Genomic DNA, 24,498 nt, shown 5'->3' on the forward strand with positions numbered 1-24,498 from the left:
TTTAATTACTCTATTGGTCTTTATAGTTTTACCAAATTTTTAATTAGGTCCCTATACTTTTTTTTCTTTCAATTGGGTCCCTATATTTCTTTAATTTTGTAATTAAGTCCTTCATAGTGTAAAAAATATTAGAGTTAACTGAATATTTCTTAGCAAATTGAAGGTATTTATAATTAAAAACTTAATTAAATCTTTAACCGCATGTATTTTGATAAAAATATTATGTTAATTTTAACATTTTTAACATGAAAAGGACGTAATTACAAAATTAAAAGCAGTGTAGGGACCCAATTGAAAGGAAAAAAAAGTATAGGGACCTAATTAAAAATTTGGTGAAACTATAGAGACCAACAGAGTAATTAAACATTTTTCTTTTGAAGTCACCAATTTTAACAGTACACAATACCATAAGCTGCGTTATTGAGCTATGTATATCAAGTGTACGTGTCTCAGTGGGTGAGTGTGGGTACTAATTTAACTAACCTTAAATGTAAATGTTGATCTGAGTATGTAGTTGGACAATCCTATCAGCATCAAGTATTACTAAGTAGTCACTTATTTGGATAATGATGTTTACAACATTCCTGACAAACAAAGACTCATTTTAGATTAATTAACAATTAAGGAACCAAATTAAATAAGGAGTGAAATTTAAGAATCACATTGACCCATTGAGTGTTCAACTCAATTCCAAGCTTATAAAAGCAGCAAAATTTTACAACTCTCTCTTGTCTTGCTGCTCCAATAAAATAGCAAAAAGGGATAGACTCCAGAATAGGCCTAGAGATTAAAAAATATGTGAATACTTAATAGGCCAGGTCTATGGTGGCATAAATAATGGTGCCTAGTGGTGGCCAATTGTTGACCCACCAATAAATATGTGACACCTAGTCAAAAGATTATAAAAGAAAACTTGTTTAATTAGTAATGAGAATGATAAAGGTGCGGTAACTCATCAAATGTTACTGTGAAGGTAAAATAGATATTTGAACACCAAAAATTAAACCTTATAACGTGGGTTGTGTGCTAGATCAACAAAACTTGGGTTGTTTTCGATTTTTTTTAAACTAAACTAGTAGATAACCAAATGTGTAATACATAACCAAAAAAAAAAAATCCAATTTAAATGTAGGAGAGGAAAAATAAAAAAGAAAAAGAATAGGAAAACACCCTCTATAGCACCGCTTCTTTGTCTGAAACTCTTTTCTCTCTTTACTGGTTTCTGATTTTTATTTTTTTAATTTAAGTTTTGTAATATTAATTAAAAATTATATGAAATTTTTTTTGATTTTAAAGTTGTAAATTTTAATTATGTAATATATTTTTTAATAATTTTTTAAAAATATATTTAAAATTTTTAATATTGAACATTTAAATCTCTTAAATTTCAAAACACACAAAACAATCCATAATATTTACTCTTTTGTGACGCAATATAATCTTCTTTCAATTTGATTCTTGTAATCGAAATGATTATTTGAAACTTTTAAATAATTTTAAAACCTGTTTTGATAATTGTAACTTCTTAAAAAGAATTTTATACGTTACTCTTCGAATCAAATTGGGGAAAGAATAAATAAGCTAACAAAAATAAACGTTGGAGACTGTTTTATATATTTTAAAGTTTAAAAGACTAAAATCTCTAATTTTAAAAACCTCAATCATTGATTTGGGTAATTACTCTATATTTTTGTTTATATAAAAATATTTTTTTAATTATTTATGTAAATTAAATTAAATTTTTTATTTTTAAAATTAATTTATTTTTATAAAAGGGATTTTATTTTTTCATTTATTTATTCCTGATCTCGTCACTATTACTCGGCAAGTACAAGCTATAATTCGGCCGTTACAGTTTGGTCCATTCCGTATTACACCGTAATTGCCACCTATTATTCGGAGAGCAAATTTTGATCCATTATCTATAACTCAGCCAATGAAATTTATACCTCGGCCCAAATTTATCTATTGATCCTTTAGTTAGAGCTCAGCCTAAAAGTTACTTATAAATTAAAATTCGAATAAAATAAACAAAACGTGTCTATTTTAGTTAGAAAGAATCTCGGCTATAACGGAACTATATGAACACGTACAGAAGTGGTTACCAAAATACTAAGACCACGGAATAACCACCTGTAGCATACTAACTCTATAAATACAAAACTCTAAGCACATACAAGGTACGCTATTGATTCTGAATACTCTATTATGTGGTACTCACTCTAACTTGAAACCAAACCAATTAAAATAGAAGATTTATGCTAACTTTAAACTACCGTTACAATATTTAAATTAAAAGTGCATAATTTAAATATAATTTAGTATTTATGGATATTAATAGGACAAATTATTTTCTATGCTACTTTTGTTGTAGTAATGTGGTTAGTGGACCGAGCGAGTAATAAATTGATAGGTGATAGACCAAAATTTTTTACTACAGTATAAAAGACAGAGCAAAGGAGAAGAGGTTGCATAATTACTGTGTTGTAGTTTGTGACAGATGGTAAAATTTTTACTATAATTTTTAAATTTAAAAGTAAAAATACTGACACTACACTCATATACCCAAAACTCTAACCCTAAACCCAAAACTTTCAATCCTAAACACAAATAAATAAATCAAAAATTATAAATCATGAACTTTTAATCATAAATTTTACTATCCCTAAATGCTAAATTATTTGACGAAGTGACAAACTCTAAACTCTAAATTTTATATTTTGCATTACTTAATTAATTAATTTATCCCCTTGAAGTTTTATAAGGATGAATTCGTCTGTTTAACTTTAATATTTACTAGTAAATTAAAATATTTTGTTACAAGACATGTATTGTCATAATTAATTATCAAATATAAATTAAAGCAAAAAATATTTGAAACAAATAATTTCTATATTTTGTATCTTTATGTATCTAATGGAATAACTATATTATTATTGATTGAAATTAATTTTTTATTAAATAATTGAATAGTTATTAAGTAATGTACAAAATATATAATGAGCATCTGAGAAATTTAGTATTGTAGTTTTTTTTAAATATTGTTTATCATATATATTTTATGACAATAATTAATGTTTATTATAATTGATTAAATATAATAGATTAATTATGTTGATTAATGTCGTTTATTATTATTATTATTATTATTATAGTTATTATCATTATTGTTATACATTTAATGTACACATATTAGTACTCATATTTTTAGTAAAAGTTTTATATATACATAAAAAGATTAAAAAGTAAATTAACTGTGGTACAATTGTGTATAAAATATTTTAACTTATCTTAAAGTCTAAATTATATTTGCAATTTAATTTTTTTATTTTGAGGAATTATATAAATTTCACTATTTCTACTTATTATCACTACTTTTTATACAGTAGAAAATCTATAAATCTAAATTTGATATAAAGTAAAATTACATATTGTCATAAATTGAAACATAGATTTTAGATTTATCCAATATTATTATAAATATGTATATGTAATATTTTTACTTTATATCAATTTTAGATTTATAGATTTTTTACTCTATAAAAAATAGTGACAATGAGTAGAAACAGTATCATTTATGTAAGTATTCAAAATAAAAAATTAAGTTGAAAGTATAATTTAGAGTTTCAAATAAATTAAAATATTTATACACAGCTGCATAACGATTAGTTTAGTATTTAATTTTTAACGTATATATAAAACTTTTACTAAAAATATGAGTACTAATAATACAAAAATATCAGACTCTCTAAGATGAGGAGTATACAAAATATGAAAAATTTTATAATAAAATAATCTCAAAAGTATTAAAAGTATTAAACAAAAAATGCAAAATCCAAGAGTAAATCGAATCGATAATCATAGATTTATATGGATTTTGCCATTCAAGTAAATTGAATCCAATTGGTTCGATATTCCAAACGCTTCCATATGTAAATCAAAACTACTTGATTTGATTTACACGGTAAAAATTATAAACTCTAAAGACTTTATTCGATTTAGTATTGTGATGGCTAATCCCAACTAAATGAATTTGATTTATATGAAATTATGAACGAATGTAACGTTATTTGGTTTGGGACTTCTATGTAACATTATTATGTGTTTAATTTATGAATATATCTTACTCATTTTTTAATGTTATATATTTTTCATGTTTTTTGACATATGTGTTCATTTTTTGAAATTTTTATATGCTAAATTTTTTTGACAGCGGTACCCGCAACATCCTATGAACCAACATATAGGGAACGTGAAGGGATGGCGTGTGGTTATGACCTTCTGCTTAATGTATCTTTAGTAGCCGTGGATCATGTCAACTCAGTTGCAATTGTCATTTGCGATTGTCACATCTGCTCCTCAACTCCTTTTGGAAGGATCATGCCAGTAAACGGAAGTTCTTGGGCTAACATGGATGACCCTTTGTTTCCTAAAGTTAAAGAACTACATTCTTCATTCAGTGATAACATAACAAAAGAAGAATAATTCGTCTACACTGTTTCATTTTCTAAGTGGTGGCTATGGAGTCTCGAAAGACATAATCCCTCCACAACTACTACGAGAACTATAGCTATGAGGTTCAGGCATTGTTACCGCACAACTCCCGCCGCTAAAACAGGTGCATTTATCCATTTCATCTGCCTGCCTTTTTTGTTATAATTCATCATGCGACTATTAACACTTAAATGGACACCACATGGAAAAAATGAGGTTACTTTATCACTTGGTTTATTCTCACGACCTGTTTTTACCATTGTGGGGAATACTTCAAGTGAAAGACCTTACTTTCATTCTTGTTTTAAGTCTCATGGGTATGTCTTCATTTATTATGTTGGAAGTACTTGGTGAGAAAATGTCTATCAGATCCTTGTCTCTGAGATCCTTTTCCTCGAACAAACATTAAATGGTTCACCTGATGTCCAAAAAGTTAAATTATTTTATGTGCATTTAATCATTGTCTAGGAGTTTAGGTATTTATTTTCATTAGACCAGTTTTATTTCAGTGTCGATGTTCATAACCTCCAATTAATATAACAAATTTGTATACGTATGTGGCAAAAGACTTAGCAAACTAAATACATGAGACCACTTCCGAAAAATATTTTAATAAAATTTTTATATTTGTTTTTAGCATATGAATTAAATCTGTCTACGATTTAGAATTTTTTTATATTTCAATATGAAGATATTTGTCACCTTGTGCACAAAGTAACGTTAGCGCATATGTAACTGTTTTTTATTTTAAGCGAAACAAATAAAATACCAACAGTACTTTTATAGTGAAAAATTTAATTAAAATATATGAGATCTTAAGTTTAAATTTCAAGTTATTCAAGGGGTTATCCTATATGTTATATGTTATTTTTATTTCAAATTATTTAAAAACTAATGGAAGCAAAATATATTTGTTTAAGTTACTATATTTTAATTTCATCCGATTTCATTGACAGTCCTTTATATTAATATATAGTTTGAGTCTAACACGTGTATTTTTATTCTGCGTGTTAATGAAAATTCTAAAAAAGAATACAAGTTATTACTAAAATTGGTAAACCTTTTGGATCCAGCATAAAAAATAAACAATCAAAAGTTGTATTTTGTTCGCATAATTTTGTTTATATATGGTTGGACTGAGAAAAAAGCCGTAAAAACCTATCGACAAGTATCTATTTTACAAGATGAGAATTGGATGGGGGAAATTGGACGGCTAAGGCAGGTCGGGTTTCCCGGCCTAAAAAACCCCAAAAAAATAAACAAGCATTTCTCGATAACTCCAATTAAAAATTTACCATTCATGAATGACTTGGCCCCACAAAATTAACCCAAAATTAAGTGTAGTGAGGTCTGAATATGTTGCATGGCCCAATTTACATGAGTGGAAGTCCGGTTAACCGAACAAACACAACCGCGGTCTCAATCTCATCAACTCCCTCGACGCAAGTTGTTTTAGCCCTAGTTGCATACCATTTAATCCATTCTTTGTTTTCATGGGTTACTGCATCGTGTTAGAGACTGTCATCGGCAAAGACATCTTCATCCTATCATAGCAATCCCTTAATCATTACTTTCCAATAATAGTTATGTATCCCGACATGATTTGTGTGAGCAGGTTCTTCGAGTGTAAAACGTTGCGGCAATGGACAAAGAACAGATTAAGGAACCGCCGTCGTTGGTGGCCCCTAAAACTTCACCTGCACCTTTCGCGCCTAGGGGATCGCAGTCGGAGTTGCCGCCCAACTTGGCTAATGGGTCGGAACACAAGTACGCCTCCATTGATTATTCATAGTTACATTAAATTAGCATTCACTTACTTTCCATCAGGTATCTTTCAGATATAGCTTATAAACCTGGTTTTGTTGCAGAAGGAGGGATTCGCAGGAAACTGTCCAAACTATGACAACCACCTTTTTGGTAGAACGCCTCAACCAAATTGAAGCTGACATCGCTAAAGTTAGATTCATTATCCGAAACCAAAATCTCCTTAATAAGGAGTATGTGGAACTAGTGAAAGAGATAATAAATAAGCAAGCTGTATCACCCCACATTGGAAGTAACTCTCCAAAACAAGGGAAGACCAACATGACTGAAGGCAACATTGGAAAAAGTGGACCAACCTTACATACATACAAGCGAACGAAAAATGCAAATCCCACAACAACTGGAAATGACCCTGACTATCTCCCAATTCCGACACCACCATCTAGTCCAGATGGCAGCACTTTCCGCTTCAAGCGCAGAAACAAACAGAGGCGTTCTGGATCGACCCCTGCCCCAAAGGGAGAAACCACAAGGGGAAGGAGGAAACTGTTTATCTCCGGAAGCATTTCTAGGGTGGGTTAGAGCAAGGGAAAAAGACACACATCACTAGTAGTTCCATCCTAGCAGTCCAATATGCCGAGTAACAAAATTTCCTGCAGATTCGGCATGTCGATAGGAGCCAGTGGGGGAAGGAGATTCGAAAAAATATTCCCCGTGTAAGTTCTTACCTACGTTTACACCCTTATGCTTAGTAACTGGGCCACAAACCATAATGTTTTGGACTACAATTCTTAACAATTACACATGATATTCTCCTTGCAGGGTATGCCGTTAACTTTCTTCCCAACCAAGGACATGAAGATTGTCAGGCTTGATCTATGCGCTGCTGTGTACATATTCAACACGAAACTTGACCGAGAGTAAGTTTAACCACTGATTGTTGTAGTTTCTGGTAGCATAATACACTGAGTAGATTAGTTGAAATGTCAGTTGCACGCGTTGTTTGTCACAGTAGGTTCCATTGCTATATCAGCAATAATTTTCATTCCACCATTCATACTAATGCATGTTTTGTTGGAGACATCTGTATAAATGATATGCGTTTTTCGTTACCAGGAATGATCACCCACATTCTTGAGCTCATGTTATAACTAATTCAAAATGAATAATGCTTGCTAATATTGATTCCTACAGCGAGCTTCTTGTTCAGAGCCCGCACTGCGCTATTACCAGCGGTGCTCTCAGAACTCTGGAGCCTAGGAAGCCCGTGGTCGACCATGTGAGTACGAAATGAATACAAGAGCTGTGTACATGATCCCCACATCTCGAGTTGCATTATTTCGCTGAGGCGCATGACTAAGTATTTTGCATTGTGTATTTTTACAGGTGCTGATCCTTCTTGCCTGCATGCTGGCTAGAAACTCCACTAGGATTCATTGGTTCTTGCCGACAACCTTCTCAGTGAGTGAAAAATACTAATTTAACTTGAAAACAGTAACAAAAAACATTACCCTTAAGTTGAACAGATAAATAAATGCGTTAGTATTTCACCCATTTAACCTAATGTTATTTATTTTAAGACCTCGCATGCTGGGTTTTTTTTTTTCCGAAACCTAAAAATTACTTACAACTTATAACAATTGATTTGTTTCATGGGCAATCCGGGAGGACTTCATGGGCAAGGCCAACCGGGTTTGCAAGGTTTGATCCGATAAGATTAGTAATATCGTCGTGGACACCAAATTTATGCAGCATGTGAATATTCCATAATTAGTTTTCGCTGGCAGATTTACTGTCCCATTTGGTGCAACGGACATTGGTTTCTACTGGTGATTGACATCATTCGCATGCAACTTATGTACCTGGACTCCCTTCCCTCAGAAGATGACAGACCCAAGCGGCTTCGACAGCTTAAAAAAGTGGTAAGGTCAATCATAGCCCTTAAAAAATAATGACATCATTACATTTTATTCAAAAAGCATCTGAGCAGATGCTTCTTTTTGGGCACGCCGTGATACATCCACAAGGCTATCTTCTTGGAGGAGGTGTTGGACAGTGATGATTGGTATGATGACCAGACAAATCCTAGGATTCTGTACAGTGACTATGAGATAAAGGAGCCTAAGGTGACCAGGCAGGACCCCGGAAGGTACCCCGATACTCCATCTATTGCCGTTACCTTAGTTTGTCTATGAACTTAAGTGAGATGTGACTATTTGATCCATGATGATCATATGATATGATAAATTTTTTTCACCCTCTACTTTGTTTGGAATGATGAAGTCATTCATAACCTAGAAGTCCTTTTGGTTTAACTTATGTCACATAAATCATAATGTTGTGTTACCGGCCTTAAAAAAATTAATATAAGAAAACCATCTTTTGTTCCAGCAATGACTGCGGCATGTAAGTTGCACAATGGATGATAATGTACCACCTATGGAATTCATATGAGGCAGAGGTATACCCACACACCATAGACCTGAGGATTTTGGTTGTAGTATGATGAGAAAATGTGTAAACTGAAATCCCTTTTGGTTGCAGAAAATTACAGAGTATAGTTGTATGAGGCTTGCTGTGGACATGGTGCTAAAGTACTATAATGACAAGCGCATGGAAGTCATCCAAGCTGCGTTGGAATACTGGAGGAACTTAACCACCAATTCCCCAGCAACAAACTAACCCACATGTTCACCTAAATTCCTTTTGAGAATGCTTGTTTGAATGCTTAATGGCCGATAGACCATTGACCTTTTGTCTAATATTATGTAATCCAGCTACTTATTTAATTGTGCAATGCTTCTTGGGATCTAGGTTCGGCAATATTCTGTGGTTATTTTCATGCAACTCCTTGTGTAACTCATGACACGTTTGACCTACACAGGTAAAATACTCACTCATGATTCATTTATCAATATGGCAGTGGAAATTTTATTAATAAGCATATCAAACATACTGAAGTATGTTATAATCATAAAATAACATGTTCTCTCATGTTCAAACTCGACATAGGTATGGTATCAGGAGTTACAGATGAGGTACGACTGGATAAGCACCTTACTCAAAAATGGGCACAGACCAACAATAGTCTCCAAAAAGTGTGCAACAGATATACTCGACTTTGTAAAACAGCATTTTGTAAAACAAACTATACTTATGGATGGTTATGTTATAAGTCAAATATGTCTTTCAGACCTTTCTAAATTCATCAAGCATGTTGTAGTAAACGTTCATGTTCAATTTTTAAGATGCATATTTGTGTCTGTTCCAGTGATTTTGGTATTTGCACTGCACTTTATATTTCTTTTTGTTAGACCATATCTTAGTCTCGTATATGTGACCCACCCCCAAGGGCGAGGGTGCATAGGAAAGTGGAATATAATTAGACCAATACGAAAAAATGACCAACCTTACATGTACAGCAAGTACAAACCTTAATTAGTCGTGTCAACCTTTAAGATTAGGGGAATGCTACGGTCAGGAACATTATTTTTTTTCTATACAACTTAGTTGGTATTTTTTATCAAGTGCCATCTATCCAAACGAAGGAGTAGCTTTTAGCCTTTTACAAACTACAATACAAAATCTGCAAAGCATTTAATGTGGTGTCAATAAATTGCAGTTAATTAAAAAATGTAATTAAGCCTTTTTTTAACTCTCTAATACTTGGAATTATTATTTAAGTTGTGGGCCTCTTTTTTAACTGGCTTATATTTAGACTTTATAGAAATAATTAATTACACTCATTTTTTTTATGATACAGGATTGATATTAGGCACAAACATAATGCCTTATTTTTAAAATCTGCCATTGATATAACTACCGATGTTTCAGGTAGAAGAAAACCTAGAAAAACAAACTACCAGAAAATGCAGTTTCGAATGTAACTACCAAAGTTACTTGAAAAATATTTAAAACATACAAGGTTGGTTTTAACTTCACAACCAAAACTCATATACTGAACATGCATTCCATGGGATAAGTAGAATTGAAAAACATTAATGGCTAACATTTTAAAAAGACCATAAACTCAAAGTGAAAGTTGCAGTCCACGACCCCAGCATGTTTCGTAATTCTTAGAAGCCACCGCCACATGCTTCTATTGTATGATGAGAATTATATGAGCAACCAGTGAAGCTACAAAACTCAAACATGTAACGGTAAAGAAGCAAGCAACAGAATAAATGGAGCCAACCAATTTCTTCTATTACATGATGAGAATTATATGAGCAACCAGTGAAGCTACAAATCTCAAACATGTTGTAACAGTCAAGAAGCAAGCAATACAATACATGTAGCCATCCATCTTCCGAATGACCGTACTAGCTAACACATGCAAGTTCATAACATGAAATCCTCATCTGTTACAATCTCCACTTATAAATATCAATAAAACAAAACTTCCTAGCGAAGGACAACAAAGCCATCAATTGACCACATTGAAATTTCTCAAGGTGAGGCAAATCCAAAGATGGATCATTCAACAGCCTCACAATGACAAACAGATGACCCAGACTTCAACCCCCGCAAGCCATTTCATCACCGAATGCATAATTTCGTCGAACCCTTTTACAAAAAGTTTGAGACTGCCTGTTAATAGTTCCTGCTCCCTACCATAATAAAAAAAGACAAGATAACACTTCTCAATCAAAATAATAATGCAGAAGTCTGGAACAAACAACACACAACATAATAGATCTAAAGTAATCACACATTAAGAAACCAATTTCTGACAAACAGATCATTCAAACACTTACCTCATCATCTAGTCCTTCATTCCTCGTGGTACAATTCCTACGATCGTGCTCGAGCCCATGGCACCTTCTGCATTGTCTCCCCATCCTTGCGTTCGTGCTGCCCCTGGGAGCACCCTTCGACTTTACAATAGTTGGATCCAGGATGTCCACATGGACGTCGCCTGCTCGTCCAAATCGGTTCCTTCCACCCCGTGGGCCTGTTGCCTCAATTTCCTTTGTCAGTTTTTCCAGTTCAGAAAGAACATTCTCATATGTGTCTCCATCCTGGGCGGCTAAAAAACACATAGACATACATGCACTCCACAAGGACCCATAACGAACCCGAAATGCCTTTTCGAGATCCGCCACTGGGACCGCACCAACTAACACCAAAGACTTTGCATCTTTACACCACCTATGAAGCACTAGTCGGGTCGACATCACCTCTATCTCAAGCTCTTTCATTACACAAAATATATGACTACAAGGGACCCCTAGACTGTTCCACAATTTGTGCGAGCACTCATAAATTTCAGAACTACTATCGTACAACACAGTATAAACTCGACGGGGCCTTCGGAACTTTCTTAGCATGAACTTTTGAATGGTACCATAACTCTCACTATGAAGCACGATCAACGCAGCAACTGACTCGATTTGTTTCTTAACCTCAAAGAATATCTCCCGCGTGTACACCTTGCTTACAGCCTTCTCAATACTTTCCAACCCTGTAGTCATCCCTGGTTCCGAATACAAATATTTGAAGTCAATCATGAACTCGTTATTCCGATAATCCTTCACCACATGATCCAAGTTCTCCACGAGCTCAAGAAGACAATTTTCAGATCTAATAAACTTTTTAAGTGATGAATTGATTCAATCACATCTTGATGTTGTTCTCACTCCAGCACAAAACTTATCACACAGATAAGCATTCGCCCAATGCTCCCTCTTTTCGTATGTTTTTCCAATCCATTCATTATTCTCTAAACCAAAGCTCTCAACCATCTCTGCCCAATAGTTCTCAAACTCTTCAACTACAAAGTTTCCATACACCGCAGTCTTAAATGCACAACAAAAATTAGCATCCTTAATGTTAGAGACAGCATTCCGAGTAAGGTGCCAACTGCATAATTGGTGTGTTGCATTAGGAAACTCGCTCCGGATAGCCTCCTTAGCTTCATTGATTCATCTCCATCTGTAACTACAACCATTGGCTCCTTTTGCCTCATCACATCTAAGAAAAATGTTAGCAACCACTTATAAGAGGGAATCTTCTCATCCTCAAGCAACCCAAACGCAAATATAATGGTTTGGCTATGATGGTTAGTACCTGAAAAAATCACCAAAGGCCTATTGTATAAAGTCTTTCTATAGGTTGAGTCAAAGGCCAAGACATCACCAAAACAATCATAGTCATGCTGCATTTGACCATCACACCAAAATAGATTACCCAAGTGGTTCTCAGCACAATACGAGTATTGTACCACAGCTAGCGGATCAAGTTCCGTCTTCCCTTTAAGATAGCTAATGGCCGCAGCAGCATCACCCTCCACAATGGGGGAATGTTGAACATCATCAATATAGTTATATAGATCCTTCATTATAAAATGCAAATTGCGATAACCGTTCTTTCGTTATAAAATGCAAATTGCGATAACCACCTGTGAGATAGGCAAAGAATCCCATGATTTGGGTTCTCTGGAAACCTGCTTCATGCAAGCTATGGACATGGGCCTTGTCGCCTTCCGACATGTGACGATGTGGTGCCATTATATTTGTGCGGTCTGCTGGCGCTAACTCATGGTTATAATCCGCAACGAAAGACTTCATCTTCCACTTACCACACCCCTTATCTAGATGAACCACAAACCTCGCATTACAATTGGTTCGTGTAATTGGTTTGTGTGCACGCTGTCTATCAATCCTCTCATAATGTTTCTTATCACGCAATCCTTCTCTATTGCAGAAGAAAAATTTTCTCACAACATTACCTTCATTATCTTTTCTCGAATCTCCCTTTCGAACCACAAACCCGGTAACTCGTGCATGTTCCACATACCTTGCATGTGCCTCCTCAACCGAATCGAATTCAACAAAGAGCCAAATCTTTAGCAGTTACCCCTGCCACGAAGGGATTGAAACTATTAGGTTCTTCATTTGACATCACCGTCACTGTACTAGATTCCTGTGCTTTTGCATCATCTGCTACCCTACTACTTTCCTCAGTATCCACAATGTCATATTAACTTCCTCTGGTTGCTCTGACTCTGTCCCTAATGTCTCACATTTGACAGCCTCTGATCCTGTGCTCCATCTGTCAGTCCACTGGCCAGAGAACTCTGAGCTATCTTCCGAATCACTCTCCATCTCACACCACCAAATACATGAACAAGCAAAGAATTTGCAAGTCAACTGGCAAGTAAGAAAAAAAAATAGCATGGTAACTAAGCATAAAACCCAAAAATCTTTAATCAGCAACCAGAAGAACCAACGAAAGGATCAAGTTATGCTGTGTTTGAAACGCTTTGAGAATATCTATCCATCAAGACAATTATTCTTTTCTTTGGTTTGGAGTACAATAAAAATATAATTTTCAAATCTCGAGAATTTTAATTATTACGTTAATGTTCAAATTAAATTAGACTAAAAATTATTTTCAAATTTGCAAGTTCATTATTACTAAATATTGAAATGTCAAAATTATTCTGAACGAACAAATAAAGAAAAGATATATACATAACCACAAAGATGAAAACAGTAAAAATAAAAAATTTCATATTTATTCATGCAATTAAATGTTCCAAAACATATTTATTCACTACTTGACAAAAATAGAATTCTTTTCTCAATTTAATACTCTCCATCCACACTCAACAAGAATCATATATGTATAAAGAAAAGTATGAGTGATGCAAAAGGTTTATGTTAGGGTGAAAACAGAGACAAAATCCAACTTTTCATAGGCACTAACTATGAATAAGAATGACAAAAATAATTAACTCAGGATAGACTTAATTCCTAAATGCCATTGTACCTAAAGTGTACTCATACTATGTAGTAAAATTCGATACTCTACTATTAATTTATTTATGCCAACAAGACTACTTCGTTATTTCAGTTCTTTAATATCTCCTACATAAATTTCACGACGATAAAATGTCCATAAAAATTCAAGTATTTGCATTAACTATGCATTAATTATTTCAATTCTTTAATATCTCTTATATCTCCTACATAGTTTTTACAATGACAAAATGTCCACAAGAGTCCAAGTAATGGTAATAACTATGCATTTGAGAACCAAATACATGACATGCTTGGAGACCTTAGACTCGATTACTATGAAAAAAATTCATACAAATAATCCAGTTCCAAATTACCACACTTTGGTACACTACTTACTCTGCCAACAAATTTTGAACTTCAAGAAATTAGTAAGTTTATAGTTACAGTGATTAAATAAATTAAACACAATATTGGGTCAAGTTAGGACATACAATAAAAGGAGTCTTCTTTGCATTGTTTTTAGGCACAAATCTCTCAAAACAGTATCTATTGAAAACTATACCAGGCAGAAGAGTAATCTAACTGACACGAAACAAATGCATCTAAACACATCAGCTCAAAACTTTCTCTACTGCCATAACATTCACATAAATAAAACACACATTATGATAAAATTCTCTTACCTGGTCACAAGTTCTTCTGTCTTCGCCAATCTCTGCTAGCCTAGCTCCGACATCTATCTTCTCCTACAACGAGTACCACCGACGCTTAGCTCACCACCATCTTCCTGCATTCTCAACGCCGATTTTCCACTTTTTCTCTTCTCCGGGTGGATCACAGGCAACGCGATGTGAAAACCCAATAATTGCTATAATGATCGGTCTTCCCAAACCCATGAAACCTTAACTCATGTAATATCTCTGCATCCATGGATGATGTGCGTGCTAACATCTATTTTTCCCCTAATTTTTTAGTATGTTAAATTTATTTTTCCCTAATTCTCGTTTAGAATATTTACCTTAACTATTAGTCTTTTTACCATCACTATAATATTTTTGAGCTATTGCAACATATACTATAAATAACCTTTAAAAAGTGTTATCTAAAATAGTCAAAAGCAACATTTAAGATTTGTTGCAAAGAAATAAAATTATTGCAACTCTTTGTTAACCAACATACTACAAACGTTCTCTTTGATCAATTTAAGATACATGCAAAAAAGCGTTGCTTTATAAGTTAAATAGGCAACATTTATAGTATTTATCTATTATACTTCTAAGAGTTGCCTTTAAATGTTTAATGAACTTCCCATTGTAAGTTTTGTCTAAAGTTATTTCACTAAATTTTTATTTTATTTATTTTTTAAAATTACTCTTCTCCTCCTAAACTCAACCAAAATTAAGAAAAGAAGCACAAAACACATCAAGCAATAATTGATTCACCACATTCCTGGCTACCATTACTTAGAAACAAAACTCAAGTCTCGAACCATACCATTTCAGAATCAAAATCCTAACCCTAACTCAATTTTCCCCTTTAACAAAATTGACGCGCGTTCTGCATTCCTCTCTGCTCGTCGTCGTTGTGTTCATCACTGCTTAAGCTCGCGCCGTGTTCTACTCTGCTCGCGCCGTATTTTTTTGCTCGCATCGCGTTCTGCTATAGTCTAATCTGATGTGTTCTTCTACCCTCACCGTTCTGAGACTTTTGCTCTTCTCCGCCATTTTGAAATCTCTTCTCCACTCCACCGTTCTGAAACCTCTGCTTTGCTCCGCCGTGGTGCCGTGGTCTGTCCATCTCAGGCAAGTCGACAACTCTCTGCCATTCACCTCTTCCTCTCAAGCCTCTTGCCTCTCGCCTTGGTCCTCAGGCATCTCTTCCTTGAAGGCGCCGTCGTCCTTGAAGGCTTGCATAGATCTCTCAGGCATGACAAAAATTTCTTCCAGATTTTACATAATTAATTTGGTTGAATTGTTGAAATAACAAAACTATTCAGATACTTGTTTTCTACTTCTTCTTCTTCTTCGACTTCTTCAGTGCTCCATGGTCCACACTTCAATCCCACGGAATCAAGCCATTTTCTCCACTTCTTAATTTGAAGCCTTGAAAAAAGTAGTAATACCTCATAATTGGTTCGAGACTTATGCATGTCACCAATTTCCAATTATGTGGCTTGAAATGGTCCTGTGATGACAGGGAACTTGCTTCTGGAGGTAATGATAATCAGGTATGCTTCTATTAACACTAGTGTAGATTAAAAAACAAAACATGATTGAATGTAATGGTTTATTATTATACGAGCAGCTATTGGTATGGAATCATCACTCTCAGCAACCGACATTGAGACTCATGGAGCACACAGCTGCCGTGAAGGCTATAGCATGGTTGCCTCACCAGAGCGGTCTCCTTGTGCCCGGCGGTGGAACCGCCGATAGGTGTATCCGTTTCTGGAACACTACAAATGGCCATCAGTTGAACTTTGTTGACACTGGAAGCCAGGTTTCTTTCCTAAGCTGTCTATTGAGACATGAATGAATAATGTACAATGGTTCTATAATAATAACAATAACAATGTTTGACTAGGTTTGCAACCTTGCTTGGAGTAAAAATGTGAATGAGATAGTAAGCACTCATGGAATCGGATCATGGTGTGGAAATATCCATCACTAGCAAGGGTAATATTTTACTCGATTTATTATGGCAGTGGAGAATTTCAAGTAATAAAAATATTGAATTTGATTATTAGGTTGCAACTCTAACGGGCCACAACATGAGAGTGCTTTACCTTGCAATGTCTCCTGATGGTCAAACAATAGTCACTGGTGCAGGGGATGATGAGACATTGTGCTTCTGGACATCCATGAAAACACCTGTAAGCACTTATGCAGTGTCAAATTTATATTTGGCTTAAACGCACTTATTGGCAAGAAAAATTTCAAGGAAGACCAATTAAACTGGAAAGGAGATTGGAATCCAAACAATGCCATAAGCCTCATGAAGACTATAGTCGATTTGGAAAATCTGTGTCTTGTTACATTGGGTTATCTAACTCAAGGGCAGTTATAATGTACAGATTCTGAATGTGTACAGATGTACAGATTTTTTATTGAAAGAACACAGCAGCACCACGTGTCCGTGAGCCATGAGTGTGGTGCAGCGTGGAATTGAGTGGAGCAAGGGGTGTCCACCACGGAGCCGAGCCTCCTACGCTGAGTCATGGGATGGCTCCGTTTGGTTTTTTTTTTTTTTTGGTCAAAGCTCCGTTTGGTTTTAATTTGATGAATGGATGACCTTGCAATGACTGGGCCGGACAACAAAAAAGTGATGAGATGTTATTGTATGAAGAATATATAGTTGAAGGCCTTATGAATCAAATGTAACAAAAAAAAATCTGTTATCTATTATAGATTTCTAATTTTACAACCCAAATATGCTCTGCATGTCAGTTCGTCGTTGTAATTGAAATTAAATATTTTTCTCCAAAATTAAAGAAGAGGAATGCCAGAGGGCCAGGAATTTTTGGTGATTTGTAGCCATCAAATAGCCATCAATGATGGTTTTAATGGTGTGAGATTGGTGTGATATTTCATCCAATAACTCACTTTTCTTTGCTGGTTACATACTGGCCAAAATTTAACAAAGTTGCTGGCCCCCTAGACTTTTCCATTAAAGAATTCTTTCTTCCTTCATGCTAATTTTACAACCAAAATGTGTCACATGTCACTCCATGTCTCCATCGTTGCAATTGAACTTAAATCGTTCCCTCAAAAATTAAAGAGTTCTCCCCTCCTCCATACTAATTTTACAACAAAAAGGTGCCACATGTCACTCCCTCATTGTAATTGAAATAAATTCTTTTCCTCTAAAATTAAGGAGTTCTCTCAAATATTTTCAAATATTTATTACATATAATTTGGAGAGAATACTAATGTTATAATTAAAAGTTAGAATAAAAATTCAATTGTTTTTAAAAAAATAATTTTGAATTAATTTTATAACTATAAATATAATTTTTTTATCCTATATGTAATTATATTTTTATATACATAGAGAGAAAAAATATTATCTTTAAATAACAAGTATAGAAATTAGATATTTGTATCTGTGCAATAGACTTAACACCTAATTAAATATAAAAATATAGACGTTAAGTTGTATCAAATTTTAGATAACGAATATTAAAATTAATTGTTAATGATAAGTTAGATATTTTGATATAAAAATAATAACTAAATATCTTATTATTTGATTTTTTTTTATCTATAGATACGTTGGTCTTCTTAATCAGAGACTTTTGTTAACCTAAGCCTTTTTTTGTGAAAGTACTTTGATTTTATAAATCTTTTGTGCCATACATTAGGGGTGTTAATGAGCCGGGTGAGACCGGATTTAATGTGACCCAGACCCGACCCGAAATATGTACGGGGCCTGTTTGTGATACCCGAACCCGGCCCGAGACCCGATGAAACCTAGACTCTTTCGAGCCACGATTATACCAGGTAAATATCGGGTGAAAACTGGGCCATTAACATTACATTATCTTGATACATTCTTGTCTATTGTATATATATAATTTTACAACTAAAATGTGCCACCTGTCATTTTTCATCGTAATTGAATTCAAATTAACAACTAAATGTGTCAGATGACGTTCTGTTATTCAAATTGACAAAAAACATATACATCGAAAATTAATAAACTCACTTCTTAAATTCTCTCATGTATCTCTCTCCCTTTTTCTATTTCTCTCTACTCTTCCCACTCTATATATAATTTGTAATTTATATTTTATATTAGTAATTCGAAAGATCAAACTGTGTCATCGGATATTTTTATAATAATAAAAATTAAATTTTTTCTTTTAGAATTAAGAAACAGAACCCGTATCCCTAATCCACGAATAGGAATTCGTATATTCGTGAGAGACGAAATGCTATATACAAATTCGTAGGAGAGGAATCCTGAACTGTAAAAATTCAGTTGATTTGCTTATTCTTTTCTGGGACAGTACACAACGAGAGAAATTTCGGAAGCTGAACCCCGAATGTCAAACCTAGAAAATCCTAACCATGAAAACGGCGAACCATGTTGTGTGACCCAGAGAACCAAATTCCGTGAACACCCTACCTGAAATCTGAAATCGCAGTTGATTTGTTTATCCCGTTTGTTGAAAGAACACCATGACCCTATATGTTGGACCGTGAACCCTGAACCGTGTAGAATGAGATGTGTATTTGGAACCTGAATTTGTAAACCGAAATTCGTATTCCGAAGTCCGTTAATCTTAAATCGGGATTCGATAAACCGGTTAGTAGAGTGGGTTGAATCGTAGATGAAAGGGTTGAATCGACAAAGCTATTGGTTCATAATTTTTTTGTTTTAACCGATAAGTTACTTGTTGAACCGACAGAATCCATTTTTCTTAGATAACGAAGATAAAATAGTCAAAGTTGCGAATTATTTTTCAAAATAAGAAAACAATATTCGAAGATTGGAATTTTAAAAATTGATATGGGTTTTAGTTTATTCCTAAGGCAGTAACATAGTCCGTTTAGAATTAATATAAAAAAATACTAAATTATTACTGAAGGTTAAAGATTTTATCAGCAATTATGAATTCAAATTTAATATTAACAATACTGAAATAACCTTTTATTTAGTTCTAAGAGAATATAAAAGTATTTTACGATTAATAGTATTTCATGTGCATTTAAGTGTGTGACGACATGTCAGGAGAAATAATTATATTTGACGTTAATAGTATGAATAGTCATGTAAATGGAAGAATGCAATTGAACCACTATACAAAATGTTTGAGTGAGTCAGTGTATTAAAATTAAACTTTGATGGCTATCAGTGCTTAAGAGAAGAGGCGGCTATATGTAAGCAGTTAGCCTCCCTTTCTTCTTAATCTGACTTGTTCCCTTTTCAAAGGAAGTTAGGTGATTTTTGTTAATGTTGTCTCCTGTTGGGTTTATGGACAGTTTATTTTTGTCTTTTGAGCAACAGAAATAGATAGAGAATAGAGCAGTATAAGTATAACATAGATGTATCTTGGTTTAGGTAGTAATTGCAATGTAGCGTACATCTACTCTCTGTCACAATGCTGATCAAATTTGACTAACTTTTTCGCCGAGTTACATACACCAATGTTTTGAATAGGATCTACCAAATCCTAGCTGGGACTAATCCATACTCTGGCCAAATTTGAATTTGAGCAGGACTCATCGCAGCTTTCAACACCCGAGTGCTAACAAAACTTGCAAGGGAATCTACATAGAATCATGAAACAAAACCCAAAGATGTGTAAGGAACGATTTCGGTCAAAGTCGGTTAGAACCGGTCAAAGTCAGTCGAAGCATGCGAAAACTTCGTAGAATCGGCAGAGAACGGTTCAACCAGACTGTTTGCGAAAAAACTTCAAGGTTCATGAATTTGGGGTTTATCGCTGACTATAACTGCATCTGGGGTTTGCTCACTCAAGAGGAAGGATGTTAGATGTAGGGTGTAAACCGGTCGATTTTTTATTGTGTTGGACTTGACCGGCTGGCTTGACCGGGTTAACCGGGAACCGGCCAAATGGCCGGTCCGGTTAACGCCAAAAACCAGTTTGTAAAAAACTGCTGAAAAACCGGTCAACTCGGTGGTTAACCGGTTGAACCGGTCAGTTTATTTGAAGGTCCGGTTGTTTCATTCACATCAAAACGGTGCGGTTTTGGATTTACTTTTTTTTTTTTAAAAAAAAACAAAAAAAATGAAACGCGTTAAGACCCCCGAAATGCCCCTTCTCCCTTCTCGCTCACTCTCAATCTCACTCTTACTAGAAAAATCCCTAATTTCAAAGTTGGCAGCTTTGGAGAGGAGCGGAAGAATGAGCGGAGCCCTCGAAGTGGCGGAGGAAGGAAGCCGTGGGGCTGTGTCTGAGGTTGATGTGCATGGCTTCTTCTCATTGTTTCAGTGTCTCTCTCACTCTCAGTCTCAGCTGCCGCCACTTTTCTCCTAACTGTCTCGGTGCTCGCTGTGAAGCCCGCCTCTTTGTCGTCGTCAAAATGCCTTTGTCTTCGAGCCACATCTCTCTGTGTCGAGCAACACGCTCTGCGAATAGCGAACATACCCGTGCCAAGAATATCATTAGAGGTAAAGGAATTGTTCTTTGATAATGAACTTGAATAGGAGAATTATGCAGCAACAACACCAGGTTATTGTTGTGCAAGAGCCAAGAAGTCATAGAGTGAAAGAGAATTTGAAAATATAAGAGAAAAATTATTTAATTATGATATGCATGACTCTTTTACACTGAAATGTACAAATAATAATACCTAGTTACTGCTTTAGTATTTGGAGAATATCTATATGTATATTAAAATTTAATAAATTTAATATGTATTGAATTAAAACGGTTCAACCACGGTTTGACCTCAGTTAAATTATTGAACCAATCACTTGACCGGTTCGATAACCGGTTTGATTCTCACAACCTTAGTTTTTTTTTTTTTTCATAGTATAGTTTTTGCCTTTTACAATTTGGATAACCTAATACCAGCATGAACTCGCTCGTCTCTCTTGTAATAAGTTTAGATTTTTTCATAATAATTCTTTCAACGGTCAAATAAGATGATCTTAGTACGTGGCTATGCATCATACTGTTGCATGGTTGACCAGGTCATATCCAACGTAGGGTGCGACCCTGGTAGTGCTCCCGCGCGGACGTCTCGAGTGCGGCATGATAGACCTCCACGGTTGGACGCTCGTTGCCGGGGAAGCCGTTCAGGAAGAAACGGAATGTCTGCAATTGCATTTGCGGGGCATGTGCAGATGATTGACGCATACATTGGAGAAACAGGTGGAGCCTACAACAGCCCGCGGAAGCGGTTGCGATCGAGAAACCCTCTGTTAGTTCAGTGTTATAACAATGGCGTCCTCGGGGTTTCTAACACCCTTCAGCAAGACTTAACGTGTCTCCTCCTTCGAGTTAATGTATCACCGGGCCAAGTCGGATGGGGATCGGAGTGCAACAAGGAGCATGTCGGTGGCAATTGTTTATGCTAACCCCTCTCATGATCAGATTGTTTGGGTTGGGTGTAACACGTATTTCCTATTACGAGGTACACCAACGACGTATTCATGAGTTTTTTCTTTTAACGTAACAAAGTTGTAACACAGTAGCAGATTGAACGGGGAATATGGAGTATAGATCACCGTCACAGTTTAAAGAAAGGACCACTTCTCATTACAAAAAATTGGTTGAGTGTAACGAATAATATATAACACATTAAATGTAACTTAGTTGCAATACTAAAAATTAGCAAGGAAATAGTTAATAATCATAGTGTTCTTTTTAATATAATGAATGAATTATCCATGTTTAGTTTTGTAAAATATAGTTAACTTTTTTTTACTTCAAATATTAGTTGAGAGTGGAAAAGTTTATTTACATTTTAAATAGCAAAATGTTAAAAATGTGAGTCTAAGTTAGGCAACATTAATTATATTGTAATTATAAAATTTTCCAATTTTTTACCTGGGACGGTTTCGAAGTTAATAAAAATAACATACTTGTAAATAAATTGAGTAACGTTGGTTGAAATTAGCTAAAAAACATTAAATTTTTAAACGAATTCTGATTCATATTCATTATTAGTTCTTTTATATACATTTATATATATAGATAAAATCAGTTCCATGTTATGAATATTTTTTTTCTCTCTCTCAAATCAAAAATAGATAAATGATAATATTTAACAATATTTATTTATACCTTCACGGGGAAGTCTGCAATAAGAAAGGAACCTTAATTCCATTCTTACACCAAAGGGGAACTCCCCTTCCCGCCATTAAATGCATCTGCATGCATGGGACGGTATGCTTGATCGTAACACTTAACACTTATTACAGCCTAACTGAACATGTAATTTTGCTGTTCCCATTAAACACGTGCATGGGACTTGATTCCATGCATACATTTGTTAATTTTTGCGCAACAGATATGGGCCACGCGCCCACGCCTAAAAACTTGGTTCAAAGATGTTTGTTATTTTTAATGTGAACCCACTTGAAAGTGATAATTATTAAGAAAGTTAATAGGGCTAAGACCAATGTTCGTCGTTAGAAAGTATGTGCACAGGACTTATTCAACTACAAGTGTGATTGTCATTAAAAACAGTCAATGGTGATTACACATTGAGAACATGTTACGTTGGTGTGGCTGAAAAAACTGGAAAAAAAATGGAAATTTGGTTAAGTTGAAGAAACTGGTTCCTTGCCTTGTGTAGGTTGTCGCTAGATACTTTGGTAGAGTAGCTAGCTTGTTAGTCGCCGCGGCCTCCCTAAATGTGAAATTTGCCGCGGCATCCAACAACGGGGAGGACGCTGGTAGTCAGATTCTTACGTGGTTGGTGACTTTCTTGCCAATTTCACCCAATCCCATGCATGGAGTCGATTGTGAAGATGTAGGAGGGGGATCTTCTTTTCGCAACGCGAGGGGGATACAGCTGTTGACATAATGGTTGTTGGATGCGCCGTTTGCATCCTAGTAGCATGTATGAAGTAGCATGTTTGAAATGTGAATTGTTGTGGAGGTAACTCTGATATCCTTTGCGAGGGAGTTTGTGGTGGGAGAGTAGTATTTATAGCAAAATGTTTGCGGTCCGTATGGTGTGTGTAATTACAATTTGGATTGGACCGGACCGGACTAACTGATGTTTTCCCAATAACCACATGAACCGGACTCTAACCTGGTTCGTTATAGTTACTTCAGCATAGCAAATCATATTCAGAATGGTGTCCATGTGTTTGTGATTTGGCCAACGTTGACCCACCGTTCCTAAACACGTGAATGCTGTGGTTAGGCAGTTATGCTACTCTCGGTCCAACCCGACCGGGCTAGTGGATTTAGTTGTAAACAGTTAACATGAGACCCAACTACGAACCGGTTCCTCATTGTTACGAAACTCAAAGCAGCATATCCAACTTCTTCTAAATGGTCCGGTTACTCTTCAAATAGTAACACACCGAGTTTGTATTATATTTGACACAGTGAATTTTTGTAAACCCTAGCGTGCAGTATGTTTAGTCGTTATGCGCTATTGGTCTTTGGTGGTTTAAACAACCCTTGGCTTATAGCAGCATCATTGATTCGCCAAAAACATGACCAAGTATATTCACATGCCCAACCCCCGTAAATTACGACGTCGTTTATGGTACCCTCACTTGAAATTTTCTGTTCGCGCCAACTCATTACCTATGGCCCTCATCTCACCATGATGCGACGTTCGGATTGACATCGCTGGCTTTAGTCTCAGTAATTTCTTGGGTAAAGCGCAATGGTAAAAAGACCGCAAAGTACACACAAACCCTTCGGTGGTTATACTAACATGTTTAGGTTTTGCCATACATGTATCCGTCTTGCCATTAGAGCAAAGTAGTTAGGGTAAATTGGGGAATTTGTTCTACTTCCATTCAACAAATTTAGCCACGCGTATGATGAGGGTCACAA

The 24,498-nt window shown here is 35.0% G+C and overlaps 1 protein-coding gene and 2 pseudogenes across 1 annotated transcript; 1 reads left to right on the top strand and 2 right to left on the bottom strand.

Annotated features, from left to right (window-relative positions):
- Positions 1-10,775: 10,775 nt before the first annotated feature.
- Positions 10,776-12,421, bottom strand: LOC107640101 (protein FAR1-RELATED SEQUENCE 5-like; annotated as a pseudogene).
- A 160-nt stretch (positions 12,422-12,581) lies between these two features.
- Positions 12,582-13,364, bottom strand: LOC148563347 (protein FAR1-RELATED SEQUENCE 5-like). Its single transcript, XM_088486755.1, has 2 exons — positions 13,215-13,364; positions 12,582-13,103 (listed from the first exon to the last, which is right to left on the bottom strand). The coding sequence occupies exons 1-2, from the start codon at positions 13,362-13,364 to the stop codon at positions 12,582-12,584; spliced, it is 672 nt and encodes a 223-aa protein (XP_088342881.1).
- A 2,782-nt stretch (positions 13,365-16,146) lies between these two features.
- Positions 16,147-16,914, top strand: LOC107640102 (B-type cell cycle switch protein ccs52B-like; annotated as a pseudogene).
- Positions 16,915-24,498: the final 7,584 nt, after the last annotated feature.

The sequence above is a fragment of the Arachis ipaensis genome, chromosome B5 (assembly GCF_059453495.1).
Source record: "Arachis ipaensis isolate K30076 ecotype BB chromosome B5, ASM5945349v1, whole genome shotgun sequence".
Taxonomy (NCBI): domain Eukaryota; kingdom Viridiplantae; phylum Streptophyta; class Magnoliopsida; order Fabales; family Fabaceae; genus Arachis; species Arachis ipaensis.

Coding starts and splice junctions, on each gene's coding strand:
- LOC148563347 (XM_088486755.1), bottom strand. CDS start 13,364: ATGGAGAGTGATTCGGAAGATAGCTCAGAGTTCTCTGGCCAGTGGACT. Junction 13,104..13,214: donor CATTGTGGATACTGAGGAAA/GTAGTAGGGTAG, acceptor TAACTGCTAAAG/ATTTGGCTCTTTGTTGAATT.